At 44.3% G+C, this 26186-nt stretch overlaps 1 protein-coding gene across 1 annotated transcript in view; it reads right to left on the reverse strand.

The window, feature by feature from the left end:
- The window catches only part of LOC116891119 (1-phosphatidylinositol 4,5-bisphosphate phosphodiesterase epsilon-1), a 204360-nt gene that overhangs the window by 59881 nt on the left and 118293 nt on the right, over positions 1-26186 (reverse strand). The window contains exons 8-16 of the mRNA XM_032891834.1: positions 13600-14275; positions 10489-10671; positions 9277-9394; positions 8446-8554; positions 5161-5283; positions 4936-5072; positions 2306-2544; positions 496-557; positions 252-417 (exon numbers count right to left, since the gene is read on the reverse strand). Coding sequence (XP_032747725.1) covers positions 252-417; positions 496-557; positions 2306-2544; positions 4936-5072; positions 5161-5283; positions 8446-8554; positions 9277-9394; positions 10489-10671; positions 13600-14275 — 1813 coding nt within the window. The remainder of the gene's footprint in view (positions 1-251; positions 418-495; positions 558-2305; positions 2545-4935; positions 5073-5160; positions 5284-8445; positions 8555-9276; positions 9395-10488; positions 10672-13599; positions 14276-26186) is intronic.

Here is a 26186-nt window from a genome sequence, read left to right on the forward strand (position 1 = left end):
ACTTTCTTTTTTCTTTGCCTACAAGTATAGATGGGGGGGGGGAGCAAACAATCAAAAAGGCAGGAAAAAAAGCAAAGAAAACAACCGCTGTGTGTGTAGCCTGTTTTCCCACACTCGATGGCTCTGCATACTTCTTTCTCATCACGCTTTACTAGTTCTTCACAGGGGTCTTGGGGGCAGATGTTTGTGAGTTGGGGGTTCCGAGGTAAGAGCGCTTCCCCAGAGCCACACCGCAGTGGAGCTCTCTGTACCTGGCTGTAGAGCTCCACAGAGGACTCCCCCTTGAGCTGATGGCCCGTGAGGTAGGTGTTGTGCGAAGATTCGATGTAATAGTAGGAGAGGGGTAGCTGCAGGTCTCTCTTGTTCTCCTGCGACTCGTCGTTTTTTGAGGCGAAATTGTCTTTATCCATCAGAAACCTGGGTGAAACACATGTTCTTAAGACTGCGTCAGAGAAACTGGGGACGGAGGCAGGCAAATGCGGTCTGAGGAGTTACCTTGCAAACCCTTCGAAGGACAATAGACCTTGATGACACATGCTGATGCTGGGCTCGAACTTCTGCAAGAGATTTGGAAAGAGATGCTTTTTAGGCAAAGGAAACTAAGCAGGAGCATTAGCACCACATGTTCTGTTTTCATTAGGAAACGTCTAAACCAAATATTTGAACTAATTTAGTTATATAGTGGCAAATTGTAGTTTTTAGTCCTAAAGAAAATATTTATTATACATGAGTTTGTTATACCAAGCATATTTATTTAAGAGGGGGAAAAAGGTAGCAAGAGAAAAGAGTAAGGCTGACTTGTATGAAAACACAGTTGAGTGCATTTATTAGTTGAGGTGACAGTGAGGATAATAAAAGCAACTCCCGTCCAGCAGTGGGAGGTGGGATGTGGTGATTTGCTTGGAGCAACCCCACCAAACACACTCTCAGTGACAGAGCGCTCAGTTTCAGCATCTCTAGGGGTTAAATCCAATGGGCACCCAGCTACTCCATCCTCGGATCAGGAGATTAAGCTAATTCTGCTGCAGGTGACCCTGCCACATCAAAGTTTCACTCTCTATAGCTGCCACCGGATGCCTGGGCTCCTGGGACAGTTTCTGCTTTCTACCCCTCTCCACCCTTCATCAGCCCAGTTTGTTGACAAATGGGCTCATGTGGGCCTCTTGAAGCACAGATCATGCACCCTCCTGCTTGAAATTTCTTAAAGCTTCCCATCTCACAAGGACAGAAGTCAACCTTCATCTGTTCTGTGGTCTAAAAGGCCTAGAGGAGTTGGTCCTGGGACGCCTGCCTGAAATCGCATCTGCAGGTCCTGCCTGGCTCTGATTATCATGCTAGCTTTTTGATGCTCCTCATAAATCCCCAGCTCACTCTTGCCCCAGGGTTTGAGCTAGTGGCTCATGTTTCTCTGAGGATTCTCCTCCTTCGGAACGTGGAATGATTTCCTCACTCAGGGCTTGGCCCGAGTGCTGCTCTCCAGCTCAGCCTTCCTGGCTACCTTGCTCACTCTTGAAATTGTGTATATTTGTTTGCTGTTTGCCTCACACACCAGAAAGTAAGCTGTGTAGAAGAATGAGACTTTCCCCAGTACTATATTCCCAGCTCTTGGAACATGGATTACAGGGTAAGAGCTAACAAATGCATGGTGAGTAATGGATTGAAACTCTAGACTCTTGTATGTGTTAGAACAGTGAGAAGTAATTGGGACCAAATTCCTTGTAATTGTCATTGGGTCCTACACTGATCATAATGTAAGAATACCTACAGAGTTGGCATTAAAAGAAACTCTATTTCTGCCCCAGTTATGCAGAAGTATAGACAGGGTAAAATGCTTAACATCAAACTATTAGACCAGCCAGAGGCATGTCATACATGTGATACCATATACATCATACATGTGATACCATACATCCCGTACATATGATACCATACATGCCATACCTGTGTTATGGTCTATGCCATATGTATGATATCATACATAAGATATCATACATGCCATACATGTGATACCATACATCCTGTACATATGATACCATACATGCCATACCTGTGTTACCATCTATGTCATACATGTGATATTGTACATGTGATACCATACATACCATACATAAGATATCATACATGCCATACATGTGATACCATACATCCTGTACATATGATACCATACATGCCATACCTGTGTTATCATCTATGCCATACATGTGATATACATGTGATACCATACATGCCATACCTGTGTTATTTACCACTATGTCATACATGTGATATTATACATGTGATACCATACATGCCACACATGAGATACCTGGATGATGCTGAGGATTTCATCATATGTGCAGTGTTCTCCTTGGCAATTCACCAGGAAGTCGTTGAGCTGGAGTATGCCGACCCCAAATATGCCCAGGGATGTGCTTTCAATCCCAGTGCCATTAGTCACGATGCTTGCAGCAGCAATGGCATCAGATATCTGCCTCTGGTTGTCAGAAAGCTGCTGCTTACTCTTCATGAACAGCCCCAAGTCCGAGACGTTTCTAGTCAGCAAATCTGAAACACAGCCACCCACAGTCCATGGATAATTCGGAATCCTCTGTGACAGAGCTCATTGATATTATGAAGTCAATGCCCCGATGAAGCTCTAATCTGTCCAAATAAGGTGCCAAACTCAGTGTGAGTTTCTGGCTTCCCATAGTAAAGAGAAAACAAAAGGAATGAATGAATGAGTGAATGAATGAATGAATAAATGAACGAATGAAAGAACCTAGGGGCTGGAAAGATGCTCACAGAGATCCACCTGCTTCTGCCTGGCATTAAGGTGTGTGAACCATCACATTTAGTCCAAATTCAAATTTAAAGGAGATACTTTAAAATGTACATGTGTGTGTGAGGGGTTGGTGGGCTATGTACATGTGAGCACAGGTGCCCTTGGAGGCCAGGGGTGTCAGACTCTCTAGACCCAAGATTATAGAGGATTGTGAACCACTCGATGTGGGTCCTGGATACTGAACGCAGTCCCCTGGAAGGGCAGAGAATATTTGTAACTGCGGAGCGCTCTCTCTCTCTCTCTCTCTCTCTCTCTCTCTCTCTCTCTCTCTCTCTCTCTCTCTCAGAGTAACTGCTTCTAATCTTTCCCTTTAGTAGAGACAAAAGAAATGTGATCTTGAAGGTTTCTGTATCTCAAATCTGTAATTATAACCATCTGTATACAGATTTTGCATCAATACCATTTTAAAATTCATTTTGGCACATAATCAAAGAGTAACTGCCAGACCCTACGTCAAGAGCATGTTTAGTTCAGCAAGAAGCCACCACACTGCCAGTTTGTTTATTTTTAATTTAATTTTGTTATTTTAATTCTAACCAGAAGTGTTCTCATTGCTTCCCATTGACAGGTCTGGTTGGTTCGATTTTAGCCATTTGGGAAGTCAATGTGTCAATATCTTATGGGATAAAACAGAGGCTTGCCATGCAATCTAGCATTCTCAGGTACTTAGCCAAAAGGTTACAAAACATATCTCCATACAAAAGTATGCATGCAGATCTTGGTAGCAGCATGTCTATGCAATGGAACATATTCAATTTAAAAGTAAATTGGCCATTAAGTTGCAGAAAGTGGGGGGGGCACTGTAAATGCACATTGGCTGGTAAGAAAGTCATCCTGAAAGGCTACATACTACAGGATTTCAATGATATCATGTTTCCTAGAAAAAACACAGTTATGGCTTTTCTAGTAACAAGCTTGGTGGCAGCCCAGGGGTTCCAGGGAAGGAGGGGAAAACTCAAAGTTGAGACAGAGGGGTTTTCAAGGCAGCAAAGCGACTACGCCTAGTGCCGTGGTGTGTACATGTCACTGTCTGTAGAACCCATGGAATGCACAGCCCTAAGGAAAACCAAGAACTCCAGTTACCAATACGCTTTGATAGTGACTGAATTGTACTTTTCTAACACGGCCAAAGTTTGCATAGGCAGACACCTACACAGGTGTGCAGGGGGCTGGTGTATGGGAACTCTGATGCCTGCTCATCTTCCAAAAACCTACAATGAATCTAGAAGATAAAATGTAATCATCTAAAAGATGCAATTACCTGGTTAGTTTATAGGTATACATGTTTTGATGGCTACACAATAACATTTGAAATGTAAATAAATAAGATAACCAATAAAAACAAATAAAAATAGTTAATATTTATATAAGGACAACAGAAGGTTATAAATAATTATGAAGGAAGTACACAAAAAAGGTTAGTGTATATATGTGCATGTGTGTGTATATATGTGCATGTGTGTGTATGTATGTGCATGTGTGTGCATGTGCATGTGTGTGTGCATATGTGTGTGTACGTGTGTGCATGTGTGTGTGTGTATGTGTGTGCTCTTTTGTGTTTACAGTTCTATCAAGAATTTAGGAGAAAAATAATAGGCCTAAAGTTCACAGATGACTAAAAAGGTATCAGTGGAATAGAAGGAGGCATTCTGGTTTACAAAGAAGGAAGAACATTCTAGGTGTTCAGCTAGGAGCACTCTGCTGAGGTCACCAAGCACTCCCCTTGACAAAGCACAGATAATCCCTGCCTGGGCCTGAGCGAGTACTTACCCACAGGTAAGAGAGATACTGGTTTTTCAATTAAGACACAGTCCATACCTTATGGACCCTTGGAAATGGTTGGGAAAGGGTGCTAGGTGGTCAGGGTGACTGGAACATTCTTAGTTAAACAGCCCAATTTTAACTACGTGCCGAAAGCCCATTTAGTGATGGATTTTCCACAGGACCTGCCTACCCTTCACCACCAGATGACTGTGGAAACAATTCTCAGTTTCACCAAGCTCTAGGTAACTGGCACACCATGAGTGACACACTGAAATGTATGTGACTGGATCTCCTACCTTGGTTTTTGGAGAGAAAATTCTCAAAGGGAAACTGTAAATTGTTAAACCAACCTAGGTCAGGCTGAAGGTCATTGGTATTTTCTTCGATTGTCAGGTTGGTGTACAGTGGGGCTGACTCAGAAGCAGACCGATTGCAGGGTACAGAGTAGATGTCAAAGATGTCCTTCAAGTCCTTGCGGCTCCTTATGCTGAGGAGAATGGAAAACACTTCCCCATTTAGCACTGCCATCCAACTGTGGGTTTGAGAAAGAGTTAAGAAGAAAGACCGTGTCCTACCTGAATGATTTGAACAGCTCGACAAATTCAATGAAACTCATGTTACTGTCTGAGACCATGAAGCTCTGGAAGCCTTTCATTCCTCCTTTGATCCGCCCGTGCCAGCTGCTGCTACTCCAGGCACTGCAGAGAAACATGGCTGTTACCAGCAAGTACACACCCCGAGTCACTGCCTCAACAGAGGCTCTGATGACAATATGTGCAAAGGGGGGGGGGATGATGCTATATCCAAGACTCATGTCAGAGGGAATAAATATGTACTGGTAACTGTTTCTAGCGTACTCGACTGGGACAGAATGCTGGGGTTAATATCCCTTCATTGATGGAACAGTTCTTTTAAAAGCACAGATTGATAAGTCAGGGGGAATCCCCTAAATTCATTGTGTCCAAAGAAAAGTCATGTTAAATATATATATATATATACACACACACACGCGTGTGTGTGTGTGTGTGTGTGTGTGTGTGTGTGTGTGTGTGAGTGTGTGTATACATACATAAAATCTCCAAATTCCTCATTCATAACCTGTGGGAAACAATTCATGTTCTTTTCTGAATTCTAAATTATGGAGACACATCTAGGAGGCAAGTTGGAAATGCGTAGATGTTTTTCTTTTTCCATTTTTAACCAGCACTTCAATGAAAACAGGGAAGAGCTTTTATTATTAATGGAAAATGTGAGTCAGAAAAATCTTAAGAATGGAAGGAAGCCAGCCCCTCACTGGAGCCCGTCCGCACCTGCCAAGGCTTCATCCATTCACCATAAAAATATCATCGCTCTCAGGCAAGTATTCAGGCTGGCTGTTTCACCACACTCTTTATTTTCTGTGTGGATTACTCCAAGAGTAGTAGAGGAAATGTTTTGTCTATGGCTTTCAGTCAAATCAATTAACAGGGTATTTCTTTCTTTTCTTTTTTTTCTGTGTTGAGGAAGGCTTAGATTTTCCCCTCTGAGGGGGATATTTCAAGTGTTAATATATAAGAAAGTACAAAGAATACCGAGTAGCCGGTCTACTTTTCATTCTGCTACCAGTGCTCATTCACAGAGAGTAATTTAGTCTTAAGATTTGACAGTCACCTCTCTGGATGGGAGGGCATCACAACAGATGGATTAACAGTTGTGTGTGGTAGGGGCAGCCTAGGGTACAAGTTCAGGACAACATAAATTGCATTTAAACCAGTGAATTGCCTGTCTTCCTCTTTTTTAACTCCACCCTTGGATCCTGTCTATGGGACTGTCTCTCTGACTCTAGGAACTTCTGCATCTAGCTAGTCTCTCCCTCTTTAGACTTCGGATTCAGCCACACTTTTCCTTTAACATAATATCAGGCTACTGTTACTTCTGTCTTCCTTGTGCCCTAAAACGTGTCTTGTCAGAGGGACTGGCCCCTCCCCCTGGGGCTGAGCATTTGACTTTAGATCCTGCACGTTAGTTTGTTGTCCAATAGACGTCCCTCCTTCATTCTGTTCTGCCTTTTCCTGCTCACAAGTGACTGAAATAAAAGGAAAGCACCCTCAACCCAGGTGATTTGTCTGTTTTGTATATCCAGGATTCAGCATAGACAGACTTACAAAGGTTTCCAGCCATTTTCGGATTTTAGTTTTATTATAAATCTGAATTTACAGAAAAGTTGCGAGAGAAAAACGGACAGTCATCTAGACTTTGGCCTGTTTTTAACCAACTGTGGATTTAAATGCACAAAGGCTAAAAGTACAGTTGTGTCACTTGGTGGGAGAGGATTCTCCCCTTTAAGTGATAATTTATTACAGAGTCATCATTGCTAGCCAGTGAGAAGCAAACGAGATCGGATTTGCGGAGCAGATCTGTAGCTGTGCCCGTGTGTGTGGGGTGTGGAGAAATGAACGCTGCCAAAGCCTATGTCAGTGTGCTGAGACCCACTCCTCTGTGGCACGCTGCACAGCATCTGCCTTAGGTGCGTTCTGCCTGGATCTTCCTCATTTCTTCAGCTGTTGTGTGCAGGGCAGCAATCCACCTCCCTTTGGTGGCTTTTCACTTTGGAATTACTTCTGCTCTGAAAATGGTGAGTTCTTGTTGTTGTTTTTGAGACAGGGTCTCACGATACAGTGTAGACAAGTCTGGAACTAGCTCTGTAGGCCAGGCCAGCTTCCAATTCAGTGATCCTCCTGCCTCTGTCTCTCAGCTGCTGAAATTAAAGGCATGTGCTGCCATCACCAGCAAAAACAGACAGAGGTTGTTTCCTTCCTTCCTTCCTTCCTTCCTTCCTTCCTTCCTTCCTTCCTTCCTTCCTTCCTTCCTTCCTCCCTCCCTCTCTCCTTCCCTCCCTCCCTCCCTCCCTCCCTCCCCCTCCCCTCTCTTTCTTTCTCTCTCTCTCTATCTCTCTCTCATGTCTAGGGTCCTTACACTATCGTTTGCAACAATCCCAGCTTGGGGGTGAGATAAACACCATTTGTTGCAATACTTACATTTACATCTCCAGGCAAGCACAGCGGCCATCACGTCTCAGAAAGTCTGACACGGATCTCAACTCTCAGTAAGGTCAGGAGGCTCACACTCAAGTTGGTTTCCCCTTACTGTGGTGCTACCTGAAGGAACTTGCTGCAGGGACACATGTCCTCTATCTGCAGCAGGGACATACGTGTCCTCTGTCTGCTGCAGGGACACTATCTGCTGCAAGGACACATGTCCTCTGTCTGCTGCAGGGACACATGTCCTCTGTCTGCTGCAGGGACACACATGTTCTCTGTCTGCTGCAGGGACACATGTCCTCTGTCTGCTGCAGGGACACACATGTTCTCTGTCTGCTGCAGGGACACATGTCCTCTGTCTGCTGCATTCAGCTCAGGAGCCATTAGCCACCCGTGGCCACAGTGCAATGACACTGTGACTGAGGAACTGACTTTCCAGTTTAACTTAATTTTGAATTAATTGATGCTTGATATTAAAGGCCTGCAGGTAGTTAGTGGCAAGTCAGCTAGATGTGTAGAGTTAGAGAATCATGGCTTAGCTTTTGATTATACTGTCTCTGACCGTGAAAGAGTTACTCTCTCAAACAACTGGAAGGGATTACAGTGATATAAGAGACTATGATTACAGACTCAGGAAAATCAGGATAATTTTCAATTAGGGTTTCTTTGGTTTTCACTTTAACTGTGAGTTAGAGTCAGAGTCGGACTTCCCACAGGGAGCGAGGTACACGCCCTTCCACACGGCTGGAGTGATGTAGAGAGCCCCTCTCTTTCATCATGTTAAGGCCCCACCTGGATGGACTCTTGTTTGAAGAATACAGCACAGGGGAAGGGACTGGCCTGATAGGAGATGACATCCCGGTAGCCAAGTTGGGGGACCCAGCCGTGGTCAAAGAGTAGGCTCTTCTGGAATGGAGGGGGTTGGGAGGGTTAGTGATGACATTGGCCTCTGTGGGGATCAAAGGGGGGAAGAAAAGAAGCGATGACTTAGCTCCTACTTTCCCTTAAATATCATCAAAACAATCCACACAACTGATTTTCATGTAGGGAACATACGAATACTTTGATGAATGGGCCAATCTGGTGGGTGTCAGCAGGCTACAAGGTAGTATCATCTGGGAGCTTAAAAAAGTACACAGACGCCCAAGGTCCCAGCAAAGAATATGTAAATGACTTGGTCATGGATGTGGTCATGTCATCCAGGTACAATTTTAAAAGCACCAACATCCAGCCAGTTGTATCCTGTATAGCTAATATTATCTACCAAGAACGGCAAGCCAATGGCGATTTTTCTTTCAAGTACAGTGCACTTGTAGGACTACCTCTTGGGTTTCATATCTCAGCGAGATAAAGAAATTATCCTAAGAATTCCCACCAGGGCCTGGAGAGAAGGCTCAGAAGCTAAGAGCATTTGCTGGTCTTTCAGGAGACTCTAGTTTCCTTCTTGGTACCCAGACACCTCACAACTGCCTGGCACTCCAGCTCCAGGGGCTCTGACGCCCTCTTCTGGCCTTTAAAGGCACCTGCACATGTGTGTGCGCATATGAATGTTTTTAAAAGAGCATTAAAAAAGTCCTACAATATCAAATTAAAATCCTAGCACAAAGCCGAATTTGTACTTTCCCCCTGAAAGTAAAACAGAAAAGTTCAGATGTGAACACACTGCATTACCTGAGTCTTCCTGTTCATTAGCCTCTTGAGGATCAGAGCCGCTCCGGCTGCGACACTCTCTGTACATTTTGGCCTTCCGGGTGGCCATCTCATCGTCCGTCACCTCTCCACTCTCCCCCTGGGAACAGAGATTTCTCCATGGCTCCTGGACTGTATTGTTCTCCCTGAACGCTTAAGCTCAGAGAGGGTTCTGCTTTCCAACCTGTGTCCTTCAATCTTGTCTTGCCTGGCGAGACCTTACCTACGGTAAGGCTGCCCAAGTGACCTCAGGTCATTTTACCCAGTGTGTTCTTCACTGGGAAGCAGGGTCACCTCAGAAAAGGGGGCTGGAAAAGGGATGCACACCTCTGAGGTCTGTGGGGACATACACGATAGGAAGCAATAAAGTTCTATGGCCCATCAAGAACCTCCCATGGGCGAAGAGTGGGACTGTTTTGGATAGCTATGAGACAGATGTCATAATGAAAACATATGCTATATAATCCATAATATATAGTGCTGCTTATCTTGATTCATACACAGAATTCATCATTCAAATCACCCTCATAAATGTGACCTCTCTCTATTTTATTTTCGGTTGTCTTTATTTTGAGGCATGTCTTCCTCTAGCTCAGGCTGACTTTGAACTTACTACAATGCTCCTGCCTAAGCCTCTGACACACTGGGATTGCAGGAGCGAACCATCGTGCCTGCTACGACCGACCCTTTTTCTTCTTCCAGTCCTCTTTGCCTACCCTGGAACTTGTGCTCTAGACTCTCACATGGACCCTTAGGGACTAGCAGAACCCTTTAGCCTCTCTCCTTTCTCCTCTGTGGCAGGCGCTTTCCTTTGTGTCGTGTTTGGAAAACCCCTATACGCACTTCAAGCCCCACCATGAGTCTGCTGCTCTGAGGCCCTTACTGCCTGCCTCTCAGCCCCGTATTTTCTCTATTGATGCAGCACTCTGCAGGTGACTTAACAATGGCTTGTATTTACCATGTATTGTGTTTAAGCCGATACAGGTTTTTAAGGACTTTGGTTTCTCCTTGGTGTCCGCTTGATTCCTGACACTGGCCCTGGCACCTGAGAGGTCCGTGGCAAACCTTTGCTACCATTGTTTTATCATTTATCTTGTCTCTAACTCAAATAACTCATGGTGGCTTATGGCAATGTGGGCCACACGGTCATGGTAGAAGGCTGGGTATGGTGCTTAAGAAATGAGTTTACTCTACCCTCATGAGCATTTTCTTCTTTTTCTTGGTGGTGCTTATGCCCAGGGTGTTGTTTCTCTGCATGTTGGGCTTCTCGGCATTCTTTGCTGACATCCCAGGGCTGGGGTTTCTAGTGCTCCATCTCCTACCACCAAACAACTCCACAGCATGTGCCAAGGTTGGGCCTTCATACCGACCATCCTCCTGCAAAGAACCATACGCTGACCACACAAGCAAGCGGCAACAGGGAATACACAGTAATGGTCCCCTTGAATTCCCATGTGGATAAGTCCAGCTGTTTACAGAGGCATGATCTGGTTACCCATGTGGTTCTGTTTCAGACTCTAAGAATTTCCTGCCTAAGGGTCTGAGTGTGTCCCCAGTTGTCCTGATCATATCCCCGGTCATCGATGTACTTCAACATCAGCTGGGGCAAACTAACAAACCGAACCAAACCCAAACTCTTCCCATCCTAGCCTCTGAGGTTATTCAGAAACTAGCGCTGTGGGAAAATCCATTAAGACTTTGCAAATGAGGGGACAGGGGTATAGTTCAGTTGGTAGAGTGCTTGCCTAGCAGCAACTTCAGAAATCTTTAAGACTTTGCAGATTATGATTCTGGGGAAATCGTCTAGGATCTATGAGGCTCTAGGTCAACCTTCAGTACTCCCCTCAAATTTATTTCCACTTACTATTTCCTGTAGCCTTTTAAAAATTCTATCTATCTATCTATCTATCTATCTATCTATCTATCTATCTATCATCTATTATCTATCTATCTTTTTATTTATCTATCTACTTACCTACTGTGTTTTTATGTTTGTTTGCTGTAACCTTTTAAGGGTAGCCCTCCTTTACACTTCCAAGGAAGTATTTGTAAATAGATTTAAAAATGAGTCTATATGTGTGTGTGTGTGCACACACATACAGGCATGTGCCCATGTGTGCCATTGCCCCAGAGCACAGGAGAGGGTGAGTACCAGGTGCCCTGAAGCTGAAGTTGTAGGCAGTTGTGGGCCTCATAATGCAGATTCTAGGAACTGAACTTCGGGCCTCTGCAAGAGCAACAAGGGCTTTAGCCACTGGCAATCTCTCCAGCCCTTGTAAATAGATTTTGATTCATTGCAAATAATACGCAGATAATGAAGAAGTTTCTTTGTGTATGCATCTGTTTCTTTACCCTAATGGACAATGGTTATCTGCTCTTATGACTTAATCTATGAACGCCACCTTTTGCATCTTGTTATGGTCCCAGGGTGCAGCATAATGAACATTTGATGGTGAAATCTTTAGATGATCTCCTGCAATGTGACCTACATCTGTGACCTTTATGTCTAGTTCTTCCTTTTTTAACTTTTACTTCATCGGTTTTCTAATAGATTTCGATGGATCTGTCAATCAAAGCGGAATATGCTCCCTTATCTAGTGATTGATGCATGAGCCAAAAACAAAACAAAAAAACCCCAAAAAACCAAAAACCAAAAACCAAAAAACAAACGACAACAACAAAACCAGAGTCTTCCTCCAGAGGATTTTTAAACACAAAGCTCTGATGTTGTCCAGGCCAACTTCCTACTATGATCCTGCCACCTTGGTCTCCACAAGAGCTGAGAATATATATAGGCGCAGGCCACAGTACCCATGGATGGCGATCATTCCACCAGCCACAGGCTTCCTGAAGACAGTACAAGCAGATGAGCTGTTCTGGGTACACCAAACTGAGTAGATGTCACCTGCCATAAATCGTCAACTAGACTTATGCAACCTCATTGAAGAGCTGACTCTAAGACTAATAGAAGTTTGGTAGAACTTTCGTCCACCGACCTGTTTAAACTTGTGCGCCTTTATGTTTTGAACTGACCTGCTACAGGTTACATGTGGAAAGAATCGTCAGCACCATTAATCTCTGCTGTTTTGGGTTTCTTAATTTCAGAGTATCCCAACACGGCACAAAGTTTACTCTTACGAATACCAGGCCAGGAGGTCAACTCTACTCGCAGGACTATAGGCAACTGATGGAAAGCCTGGTGTGGGAGAGGTAGTCTCCCTCAGGGAAGACAACGTTGGTTGTCTAGTGACAAGTGGTCAGCCCTGACAATATATGTACAGGTAGCACTAGATGGGCTGAATTGGTTATATTTAAGAATATATGTTTATACATATATGCATATGATAAAAGTATTAAAAAAATAAAAGAGGTCATGAAATTGAAGGAGAGTTGGGAGGACTATATGGGAGGGTTTGGAGGGAGGAAAGAGAAGGGAGAAGTTAAATTATAATCTCAAAAAAAAAAGTTAAAAAAAAGAAAGAAAACCAGGCCAGGAGAAGACAATGCTTTTGTTTAATCTCTCAAGGAGGCTTTTTGGTAACTAAAATACAGTGTGAATTGTTTTATACAAAATAGTAAACATGTTTGGGATGGGTAAAGGAAATACTTTCTTTCCTCTTTTTAAAAACTGTGAATGAAGGATGCTCGTGAGTGAACGCACATTCTTAGTTTTAGCAAATGGTGTAGAAGTTGATGGCTAGGAAACAGATTCAATTAAAGACATCTTCACGTGGGCTGGAGAGATGGCTGAGTGGGTAAGAGCAGGGACTGCTCGGCGATAGGACAAGAGTTTAGTTCCCGGCACCTACATGATGACGCAAAACTGCCTGTAACTCCAGGTCCAGGGGATCTGATGCCTTTGGCCTTGACCGGCCCCTGCTTGCACGTGCACCACCCACATACAGACACACAGTGACACATAATTAAAAAGTAAAAATAAGCAAATCCTAAGCAGTGGTGGCACACACCTTTAATCTAAGCACTTGGGAGGCAGAGGCAGGCAGCTCTCTGAGTTGGAGGCCAGCCTGGCCTACAGAGCGAGTTCCAGGACAGCCAATCTCTGTCTCTGGGAAAAAAAACAAAAAACAAACGACAAAAACCAAATCATTTTTAGAAAAATTCATTTTAACATGTTGACATCTCTGTTCTATGAAGACCATGAAACTAATTCACACCTTTGGTTAAAAATGCCCCCCAACCCCCACCCCATGTGTACCCAGGGGTAACTGACAGGACTGGGGGCCTAGTAGTTTAAATGCCTGAGGATTGTGCAACTCAAGGAAGAGGGCTGGACGCACCCCTTACCTGATAGAGGCTGACATACTGTTTCCGAAGCCACTGCTGTCTTTGGTCAGGGAACTTCCGTATCTTTCTCACAGCTGTAGTGAGTTCCAGCAATCCACTGAAAAGCATTTTAGCTGTGTGCTTTGGTGCCACGAAGTGCAGTAATCTATTGTCGGTGGTCTGAAGCCCATAGAGCAGCGTCACCCCAGTCTCTGACAGAAGCATGCTACTAAGTTTGTTCTGGACACACACAGTGTGTATATCAATGCCAGGGTGTCCCATGTACACAGCCTTCACTGAAAACAGATCCAGGATTCCCTCTACCAGGCCGCTCACCCCAGCGTTGCCCAATGATGGGAACTTGCCAGGTTCGGCCACGTTACTAAGCACACCGAGCTTGAGTCTGGCACCAGCTGGGGAGGCAGTGGGAGGTTTCATCCAGGTCAAGGTACTATTGTCAGGCTGCAGCTGGAGAAAGCAGCGGGCAGAGAGATGTGTGTCCTGGTCATAGTGGATGACTGTGGCCCCCTGCAGTAGGAACTGGTGCACATCCACTTGGATGGACAGCACGTACCATGGGATGAGCTCTGTCCCATGGTCAAAGGCTTTCTGTGACTCCTCTGATCCATGAGGGTCGCACTCTTTGGACTTCTCAAAGATGTCATTGTCTGAATCCAGCAAATCTCCAATTATAAACCTGATGGAAAGAGATACAAGTTTGCTTTGCCTTCTAACCAGAAGGGGACCAACACAAGGCCTGCTCTTCACACGACAACAGACGCTTTTCTCAACCTGTTATAAATTCAAATACGCATGGGAAACATAAAATGCTAAACACCACTGGGTAACTTATTTATACTTACTGGGGCGTCTGAGCACGGGCACGCTTTGTGGTGCTCTTGGCAGGTGTGAGAAGTACAGCTAGGTATTTCGGAGAAGGAGCTTTAGTTAGGATTCGTCTGGTATTTTGCTCAAAATTAGACCATGATTAAGGGGGTTGGGTGAGGCATGGTACAGCAATAAAGTACTGTCCTTATCACACTTTATAAACTGCACACACTTCTAACATGACAGCCCACTGATGCAGACCTGAGGCATGACTGAGGTAGTGTTCTTGATACCCCACTGTATCATCATCACCATCACCATCATCACCACCACCACCATCACCATCATCACCATCATCACCACCACCATCATCACCACCATCATCATCACCATCACCACCACCACCACCATCATTACCATCACCACCACCATCATCACCATCACCACCATCATCATCACCACCACCATCATCACCATCACCACCACCACCACCATCACCACCACCATCACCACCACTACCATCACCATCACCATCACCACCACCATCATCATCACCACCACCACCACCATCATCACCATCACCACCATCATCATCACCATCATCACCATCATCACCACCATCACCATCATCACCATCATTACCACCACCATCACCACCATCATCATCATCATCATCAATTATTTTCTAAAGACTCTTTCCGTATACACTAATTGGATGCAGGTCACTGTGTCCAGATTACACTGAAGGAGAGAGGTGCTACCTTCCACCTCCTAGGGAATGGAGATGCTATACGTTACATTTTTGGAATTCTTTTGCCCAGGAGATTTATCTCTTCTCCCCATTTGTTTGCTTCCTTATCAATTTTACACGCCAGATCCTCACTGTATGGACTTACGGATATCTGGCTAATGCTTTGGGTGAGTTCTAACTTTAATCCAACTCCATTTATTTTGCTGCGTTGCCCACTAGGAGCCCTTCCCGCCTGTGCTTCTTTCACAGACTCAGACTGGTTTGCTTGGAGGATCTGTTGCTCTGCTTGGTGGCACCGGAAGACACTCCGGGCTCTTCACCCCCTGCTTCGCGTTGGCCGTTTACCTAAGGGAGCTGGCTTCCTTTCACTGGAGTGATAATAGAAACCAGCATTTGAGTGTTGGGTGCAAATACATAAAATCTCACCCAATCTTCTTGATGTCACACGTTATAATAAAAAGCTAAAAGGAGAGACAATCTTGCATGGGTAACTTAGCTCCCCTCTGAAAGTGCCCCTCAGTGACCACGGGAAGAAGTCAAACACTCCTGTGTCTCTCCACAACTGCCTCATGCCTCAGGTTCTCCGCAGCTACGCCGAGAAGAATGTGGATCTGCTACCTGTAGCCCGTGTGACCTTGTCAAAGCACTCAAACCCAGAGTCTCTCTCCACTTATCTACCGAAGAAAGCAGATGGTCACCTCACGAAGCAGGGGAAGGCATCAAACAAAGCAAAGGTCGCAAGTGCACCCAGCCCCAGGTCTGGCTCAATAAAGGGCACTCCCAGGAATAAATGTAGGGAGACAGGCATCGTCCCTTTGAACTCTTCTCCACTGCCTATGCTCCAGGTGGACCAGCCAACTGTACCCTTGGAATGGCTCTCTTCAGAGCTCATGTCTAAATTTCTCTCTGGGAACACTATCATATTTTTTTCTGTGACACTTGGTGGTAGATTTTTAAGTGAAATGGCTGGGGTAAGAGGTAGCCGATACCTGTAATTGCAGCACTGAGGAAACTGAGGCAGGAGGGTTGCCATGATTTTAGGCCAGTCTCAGCTACACAGTAACTTCCAGGACAGTCTGAACTACAATGTAACATCTATTTCAAAAACCAGCCAATCGACTGATCAACCAACCGACCAACCAACCAACCAACCAACCAACCAACCAACCAACCAACCAACCAACCAACCAACCAACCAACTAACCAACCAACCAACCAACCAACCAACCAACCAACCAACCAACCAACCAACTAACCAACCAACCAACCAACCAACCAACTAACCAACCAACCAACTAACCAACCAACCAACCAACTAACCAACCAACCAACCAACCAAACAAACAAACAACCAAGCAACCAAAGTTGCAAGAGAAAGTTGTTAAGCATTGATAATGACTAAAACATAACCTGTTAGTTTAGACATAGATTTTCTGATTTTTATTTAATTCAACAAAGTTTTTCCAGTGAAAAACTACAGGTTTTATGAAAAAAACAATATCTAGATACAAAAAGGACATGGCTTTTCTGAAGGCTGTTCGTGCTTCTCAAAGATGAGGCAAGCGGTGCATGTACATAGGGGGTGCAGGAAGGCTGTCTTTCTTGGCATCAGTATTTATTTTCGAATACAAAGGGAACTAATGCCACATGGTAATAATTCCATTACAGAGCATTCATCCAGGGGCTAATTTCCAAAATAAAATTGACAATTGTATGTAATGAAATAAATTCATTTTAACCAGGAAGCTACAAGTATCCTTTGTCTCTTAGAAGATAGAGTGGATGTTATGGAGTTCTTTGCCTGAATCTCCCGGGAGACAATTTTTCTGCGGGTTTATGAAAATGGATCAGATGGAAAATTAAGATTTATTTATGAACCAAGTAATGTTAACCAGATCAAAGATGTGGTCAGCCAGCAAGAAGTCGCCTCATCATTCTTAGGCATGAAAACAGAAAGAAGGTTTTTTTAACCCTGCTTTTGAGGAGCTCTGTGGTATCCCACAGTAGAAACAAGAAACTGATACCTGATGAAAAATTCATATTAGCTGACAGAAGGTTGTTTGTTAACATGCTTATGTATTTTCTTTGCAAGAGTTTATTACTTTATAGAAATTTGCAATGACTGCTTGAACATGGATCACCAACAGACAAAGATTTTATGTTTTAAAGCAGAAGAATATCACCTTTCCATATGATTTATTATAGTTATTTCTCATGATAAAAAACACTTTAAGTTTTACCATTTTTGCAAAATTGTGCTTTTAATTAACTTATCATTTTTCCCCAGTTATAGTTATTCAGACAGTTGTTTTCCAAAAGAGAGCAGTGCTGGCTTGTTTCACGTCAACTTGACACAAGCTGGAGTCACTTGGCAAGAGGGAACCTCAGCTGAGAAAATGTCCCCAACAGATTTGCACTTTTTTTTTTTTTTGATTGATGACTGATGTGGGTGGGCCCAACTCAGTGTGGGTGGTGCCTTCCCTGGGAAGATGGTCCTGGGTGCATATGAAAAGCCAGCCAGTAAGCAGGGTTCCTCCTTGAGTTCCTGCCTTGAAGTCCCTTAAATAATAGACTACAGGCTCTAAGTTAAAATGAACCCATTCTTCCCCAAGTTGCTTTTGGTCATGGTATTTTACTACAACAATATCCTAGCTAAGACAAGAACTGTTCCAAGCCCAAAGTAGTGGGACAAGGAGAAGCCACGGGTTAGCTCCTCTCCAGTTAAGGTCTTCAATTCTGCTGGGCAGAGGTTCGACTCAGCTGCATGCCCTAGCTGTGCTCTTTATCACATAAGCAAGTGTCTTCAGCTTCCTCATCTGTACAGAGGATATACAAGCACACCATAAAACGTCAATGGCGTTTGGGTAGTCTCTTTGTTCTATTCATTTTCTGTTGAGACCTTGGTCCATGTGTGTGGGAATGGGGTGTGGGGCTTGCATGTGGAGGTCAGAGGTTGGTAATGTCTTCTTCGATTGCTCTTTGCCTTAGGTTTTAAGCTGGTCTCTCACTGTACCCGGATTTCACCATTCAGCTAAAGTGGATAGTCCGTAAGACCCGGGAATCCTGCTTCCAACTCTTCAGTTGGCGGGATTATGGGCACACACGTTGTTGTCGTTTTAACATGAGTGCTGGGGAACTGAACGCAGATCCTCATGCTAGCATAGCAAACACACTTGGCATTTTGCTTATATGTCTGTCTGGTGTGTGTGTGTGTGTGTGTGTGTGTGTGTGTGTGTGTGTGAGAGTGAGAGAGAGAGAGAGAGAGAGAGAGAGAGAGAGAGAGAGAGAGAGAGAGAGAGAGAGAGAGGCAGATCCCCTGAACTGGAGTTATAGGCAGTTGTGATCTGTCATGTGGTGCTGGGAATTGAACTCAGGTCCTTTGGAAGAGCCACCAATGATCTTAACTGCTGAACCATCTCTCCATCCCTGTGGATGCGAGCTTTTTATGACCACTTTTTCTGGAGTTTCTGTGAAACCCATTGGGTTTTCTGGCAGGAGCAGCTGAAGGCTTTGAGAGGAATTCTGACATCTGAGTTCTGGGTAAACTGAAGGGTCATGGGATAGATTTCTTGGTTTCTTCCTTCCTTCCTTCCTTCCTTCCCTCCCTCCCTCCCTCCCTCCCTCTTCCTTCCTTCCTTCCTTCCTTCCTTCCTTCCGTCTCTCCCATCTCCCTCTCTTCCTCTTTCCTTTTTTTCTTCCTTTCTTATCTTTTTCACTGAGGTGGGCATTGTCATATCAACAGGGGCTGAAAGCCATTGCTTTGAAACTCAGAAAAGGCCACTTCATCGTCCTTTAGGATCTGCAAAACATTGCCTAAGACACTCTGAACAGGGCATTTTCATGAGATGAGCTGGACAGAAGCATATAAGGAAACAGTGGTTGCTGGGATGGCTGCCGGGAGACCTACGAAAGCCTGCCTCCCTGCCATGTATCCAGGGCTTCTTTTTAGAGTAGCAGTCACTTAAGGGCCAGGAAATTATTTCCACTACTTAGGACAAAGGTCTCAAAGTGAGGATTTCAATATGTCTCCCCAGCTCTGTGAAATAAATATTTGCATCTTTGCGGTTTTCTTCCCCCATTCTCTGGATGCTTACAGCAGGATCTGGAAAAATGGACAGTGGAAGAGAATGTCCTTGGGATATAGATGATTAAGTGACGAGGGGAAAGTCGAGGGAATAAATAGAGAAGTGGAAATAAATTTCGTATAAGAGGTAACTTCCGTGTCGGACGCAGACTAGAAGCTACCTCCCTGTGACCCTTGAAGAAGTGTGAGGATAAGGGGGGCAGGGCAGAGAGAGACAGAGAGACAGAGACCATTACTATAAGAGAGGAAGAGCTTTGGAGATCCATAAGAGGGGACAACAGGACAGCTGAAAGGTGCAGAGAAACAGAAGGCCACCACACTGAGCACAGCACGGGTGGCAGGGCTCCCTGGCACAAGAAAGCAGAAACAGAAATGTCATCTGGAAGGTAGATAATCAGATGGCTCTGGATAGAAGATACTGGCAGATCCACACTTCTCCTGAACCCCAAATCCAGTTGTCGATCTTGCTGAGAGAGTGACGACTTTCCTTGGTGGAAAGAGCCAGCAGTAGAAGAGAGTTCAGCCAGCTCTGAAAGGTTCTCCCATCCCAAGGGAGCCTGTCATTTAAAACCAGGCTACCCTGGCAGCTAAAGAAGAGGAACCAGAGTCAGCTGGCCCTAGTCCCAAGGGTAAGAGACAATCCTGGGGGCAGTTGTAGAGAACATGAAGGTTGATGCTGGCACACGGCAGAAGGCCAGGAAGAGAAGTGTGTAGGAAGAGGTGGTTCTACCCTCAGTAGCTGTGAGCAGAATTTATCAACTGAGAACCACTCTGGGCTTTAACAGCCTTGAGCCCAAGGTCAGCAAAGAGAGCTGGAACTACCAAGCTGCCATGGAGTTGCAGTAGACCCCATGCTATCGCTGCATCCCTCCAGCAGGGTAATTGAAGCCGAGTGGATTTTGAAAGCACAAAGACAGATCCACCTGCATAAATCTTGGTGGGATGACTGCTTCTTCTACTCCCGATGAACTTTGGGAGGAACCTCTGAGCTACATTAGCCACCCTGTGGAGTGTGAATGAGGGCTCTTGGGAGGACTGGAGAACGTGCCTAGACCACAGACTGCAAAGTTAAGTGTCGCCAGCAGAGGGCCTTGGTGTGCAAAGAAGAGAAGGTACTAGATGAAGAGGCAGTTCTGACAGATGCTTGCCCCAAACAGGCTCAGTTCCTGCATAAACTATAAGAAAGTAAGATATCCAGGGATCTGACTTACTCTCTCCCTGCTCTATACACCCTGCAGTCTCACAGTCTGACCTACCTTCTCCCTGGTCTATATAACCAGCATTCTCCCATTTTCAAGGTCCCAGAAAGAATTCATTCTAAATCTTCACCTTTCATTTATTTCCTACTGTGTATTTTCCTTTTAAAAAAATTTTCAAACAATGCTTGCTTTAATTCTGTGAGGCTTTCACATGATGCCCTCTGATCATGGTCATCCCCCTTTCCCAAGTCCTCCCAGGTTCTCCTGAGCCTCCCCACCAGCCCACAATTTTGCCACCCCTGACCCAGTTTGTGTCATCCAACTACTACTGGTGTAGTATCTGCCCTGGAGTGTGCTCAACATACTAGAGTCACTCCATTGAAGAAAGCTGGCTTCCTCTTTCCCAGAAGTAATTAAATGTCAACATCTCCTCTGGGCCCTCGTGGAGATCCAATAGTATTATTCTGCTAATGACTGCTTGTCATTCCCATAGATCAGTGCATCCCTCACCCCTCACCCCTCACCCCTCACCCCTCACCCCTCACCCCTCACCCCTCACCCCTCACCTCTCACCCCTCATCAGATGCTTCTTGCAGTAGATTCCAACTGACCCAGAGATTCTCCAGTGGGAGAGAAAAAGAGACATTGGGATGCTCAGCCCTAAAGGAGATGTCGATATTTCATCTCTTTCCCATGACTCAGGGATCTTTGCAGAAGAAAAGAGGATTCTAGGAGGCAGAGGTGGTGAGTGACTTCAAGCAAACAGTGTTTTCTGGACACACATGGTCCCAGCAACTGTGACATCATGTTCAAGACCACTCAAGTGCACGTCACACAAAATCCCAGCATGGAGCAGAGGAACTGGGTACCAAATCCCCTTATAAATGCTTTTTTTTTTTTTTTACTACTATTTTACAAGTCTTTATGTATTTATTTCTATTCCTCTCTTTATACATTTATACATTTTGTCTACACTTGTTTTTTTTTTCCGGACAATCTTTTTTCTGGTCTCCCACATCACCCCTTTTAGCTTTTCTTTCTACTGAACTTTTAGTAGTTTTTTGGACTCACTGGTTTAAAAAAAAGCTATCAGATTTTAATTTTTTCTCCTTTTTTTCTCACATATCTCGTTTTGATCATGGGTCTGCTCACTATCACGGAGCCTTTCTTGATTTTATTTGTCTAATTTCCTGCTTTTCCCCCTCGCCCTTCATTACACTTTCCACTCCTCCACTTTCTTTGGTTTATTTAATTTTGTCTCTCCTCCATTTCCCCCCTCTTCCTGCTCCATTCCTCCACTGAGTTTATTTACAACTTTGACCTTAAATAAACTGTAACTCAATAGCAAAACTTACAGTAGTTTCCCTACTTTCTGATTTATATGAAAGAATGGAATCCCAGTAGCTTTTCTCATTTTAAACGCATGACTATATCCTGTATGGTGTGCTGCTGTGGTGACAGGTACCATTCATTGCTTGTTCTCTCCAAAATAAGCTATACCTGAGGTGTAAGCTCTCAAGAGAGAGATCCCCAGTAAGAAGGTGCTCACACAAGAGCAGAGGTGACATATTAACCATCAGAAGCATGGGCTACAGCAGAATAACACAGCCAACACTCAACTCCTTCAACCATCGAACTCAGAGATGATGAACTAGGCAAAATGCTGAGTGAGTATTTCAAAGTTTACTGGTAAAAGTGGTCAACACTCCCAAAGAGTTACAAAAGGGCAGATGAGCACTGCGAAGTAGCAGGATACAAAATAATATACAAAAGTCAGTAAGTAGCTTTCCTTTAGGTCAGTAGCGAAATTATGAAGAAAGAAACCAGGAAAACCATCTTATTTAGAGTTGCTTAAAAATACTTTTGAAGTGGGGGTAAGATGGTTCTCTCCCTTAGTCCTAGCACTCTGGAGGCAGTCAGGGGAATCTTCGTGAATTTGAGGCTAACCTGGTCTACACAGTGAATTTTAGGACACCAAGAGTTACATGGTGAGATCCTGTTTCAAAACAAACAAATGAAGACATGGCCCCTGGCCCCCACCAAACAAAACCAGACCTGAAAAACACATAAAAAAATGAATCCTAGCCAAGGAAAGGCCTCTACAGCAGATGCATTAAAGGCCCAAGGAAAATGAAGAGGATATCAGAAGGTGGGGAGTTCTTCCAAACTGGTAGATTAGCAGAATTAACACTGTAAAAAGGGTGGTATTACTGAGAGCAAACTACAGATACAACTCATACCAACAAAGAAGAACAAGCTACTGACACAGACACACAAAAAATAGACATACAGAATACAGTATAGGGGCCGGAAATGAATCTAGACAGCTAATACCACCTACTCCTTGACATCAAAAACATACATTAAAGAAAAGACCATTTCTTCTACATGGAAAACTATATCCAGAAGAACTAGACCCCTATCTCTTACCCAACACAAAAACCAACTAAGAAAGGATCAAAGGTCTTAATTTAAGTACTTGAACTTTCAAATTGCAACAGGAAAACATGGATAAAATGCTTCAAGACACAGACATAGGTGTGCAGTTTAAAAAAAACGAGAGACTAAAATCACAGGAACTAACCCCAGGAATTGACAAGTGTTCTGTAACGTTCTGTAACAGTTTCCTCCCATACTGAAACATTCCACCTTGCAGGGAAGCTCCTTAAGCAGGAAGGTAAAAAAAAAAAAACTTTAAATAGCTTCAGGAAGTCCCTGAAACACCCCTGCCAGAGTAAACAGCAAAAGCTGAGAGTTCCAGACAGACGGAAGCTGCTTAGCGGCAACAAAGACTCTCAGAGAAGCTAAGCTACAAAGAACTCAGAAAGGCAGCCAGGGAAAGGCAGAGAGCTCTTAAGCTACCCGGAAGAGGTTTGCACCAACTGAATCACTTAGAAGGGACACTCTCCAACCTGCTGACCTACCTACAGGCTGTGCAGTGTGATCCATGTTCCCGGTTTTTGTGACCTGTGCTGGGGCGGACTTTGGTGATGCAACTGTCTTTGAGTTGATTTCCGCCTCTGTAAGTGACCCCTCAGCGTGTTTTTGTAACTAAGCCCAATAAAACTCGTTGCTCCACTAAGTTGGACTTTGGTGGTATCCGTACTTTGGTCTGTCATGAGATCTCCATCCGAGGTGAGTAGATATGTGTGTTGAGTCTCCCCAGGAAAAGGTTTGTCATACAACAAGTAAAATTGCATTAAGTTAAAATGCTTTTGCACAGCAAAGTTAAAAACAAACACAGTGGAGACACAGACTATGGAATGGGAAAAATTTGCCAATAGGGATCAATAACTGGATTCTATAAAGGTCTAATGAAATGAATAGACAGTTGTCGAAGGAAGGAATACAGTTGCCCAATACATGTTTGAAAATGTACTCAACAACTATCCTGGTGTGGGGCCCATTTCCTATTATCCCGGGTAGATAAAGGCAGACAGGTCAGGAGTTCAAGATCACATATGAATTTGAGACCAGCCTGGGCCACATAGAATCATATGTCAGAAAAGAAAAGAAAAAAGGAAGGGAGGGCAGCAGAGGGAATGGGAGAGAAAGGAGAGAAGGAAAGAAAAGTGTTCATCACTATTATCTATTAAGGAACTGCAAATTAAAGTTGCTTTGAGGGTTCATCTCACCTGGGTCAAATTGGTTATCATTTTAAAAAGATGCCCACGAGGATGCGAAGAAATATGTATCTTTATAAATTGCTAGCTAGAATGTGTGGTGATATACCACTATGGAAATAGGTATGACGGCTACGAAAATTAAACGTAGAACGACTGCATGATTTAGCGACGACACTCCTGGGTGTGCGCACAAAGGCTTCTAAGTCAGCACCCCACAGAGGTAAGCATCCGTGTTTATTGCTGCACGAGTCACAGAAGCAACGTTATGGACCCAACCTAGATACCAACCAACAGATGAACAGATTAAAAATATAGTAAATGCACACATGAATGAAGCCATGCCATTCAAAGGAAAATGGACAGAGCGGGAGGTCGTTATGGGAAGAGAAATAAGCCAGGCTGAGAAAGACATGTGTTTTATATACCATGTGTTTTCTCTCATATATGGAATCTGGATTTAGCAAAAAAGACATGAAAGTAAAAGTGAATTATGACAGAGGGTGCAAAGGTCTAAGGGGGTGAGGAAAAGAGTGGGTAATGGGATATATGTGTCCTGAACACAGAGGAGGAGCTGTCTGAATGCAGGCAGTCAGAAAGGAGAGATCAAGAAGAGAATTGAGGGAGGCAACTAGAACGGAACATAATAAAAAGTATAATGGTGTATATTTATGAAACATTACATCGAAACCTATTTTTCTATATGCTAACCAAGCAATAATTTTTGAAAGTTATTCCACTGCAGACAAAAATCCACAGTTGGTTTATCAAATAAAACAGAACAGAACACACACACACACACACACACACACACACACACACACACACACACAAAGGAATACTCTGTGATCTACAAGATACAGTTTCTAATGAAAGACAAACTATTTTAAAGTTACTTTATAACATCCCTACCTGGTGTCAGGGGTGTGGTAAGCCAGCTCCAAGGGCATGAGCAGAGGAGACCTAGCCCTGCACTCACCTGGCAAGGGGTGCTGTGGGCAAGAGAGAGGTGCCGTCCCCATCCTTGACCATCACAGCACCGGAGAGCTGGGCTGAGGTAATGAGAACGGGAGAGCTGGCCCCACTCCTCCCAGCTACAGCACTCAGGAGAGTGGGCTTTGCACCTCCCCTGGGCAGCAGAGCACAGGCCCTGGCCCCAAAGGTGCTGGTGAGCAGGCCTGAGAACACGAGAGCAGGAGAGTGACTCTGCCCCCTGCTGGATGCAGCAATTGGGTGAGTTAACCAGGGCAGTGCTGGAGAGCTCCTGGTGGTGAGGGCCCAGGAGAGGTGGCAGGTTGACTAACACAACTACCTCAGATCCAGGGCTTTGAGTTGGTCCACCCTAACATCTACCCCATCTGTGATCTTCTGGAGCGTGTGAAAGGGCTGGTCCTGCAGATCCAAAGTTGCAGGATCTCCATGACACAGGGCAGCAACAGGATATCTGAGAGGAGTCCCAAAGAGGAACCAGTGCAGAGTGTAACAGAAGTCAGAGACCTCAAACAGACCAATTACAGAGAAAGCACTGCAATGGACAGTTGGAAGTAAAGATGTGTGACATACTGTGACACGATGCAGCTTTTAGGACAAGGTTGTCAGTTGTCATTGTCATCTTTGTTGTCCTCTTCCTCCTCCTCCTCCTTTTCCTCCTTGTCTTCTTCTTCTTCTTCTTCTTCTTCTTCTTCTTCTTCTTCTTCTTCTTCTTCTTCTTCTTCTTCCTCCTCCTCCTCCTCCTCCTCCTCCTTCTCCTCCTCCTCCTCCTCCTTCTCCTCCTCCTCCTCTTCCTCCTCCTCTTCTTCCTCCTCCCTCCCCCTCCTCCTCCTCCTCTCCTCTTCTTCTTGTGTGTTCTTCTTGGCCTAACTAAAATACTCCTTTTTGCCACCATTACAAAAAACTATAAAGTAAATAAAAGATTGGGATTCCAACCTTGAAACCCAACTATCGATATTTTAGAAATGGAAGGTTAGCTTTAACTAATTTTATAGGGGTAGTATGGACCCCATTAATATGCACATTTCTAAAATTTTACTATCAGGTAAAAAAACCTAAGAAATCCTTTTCCTTTAAAAAGGCTACAACTCACGGGAAAAGTTAAGTGGGTGTAGTAATTTTACAACAACAGA

Source organism: Rattus rattus, chromosome 2, assembly GCF_011064425.1.
Source record: "Rattus rattus isolate New Zealand chromosome 2, Rrattus_CSIRO_v1, whole genome shotgun sequence".
Classification (NCBI taxonomy): domain Eukaryota; kingdom Metazoa; phylum Chordata; class Mammalia; order Rodentia; family Muridae; genus Rattus; species Rattus rattus.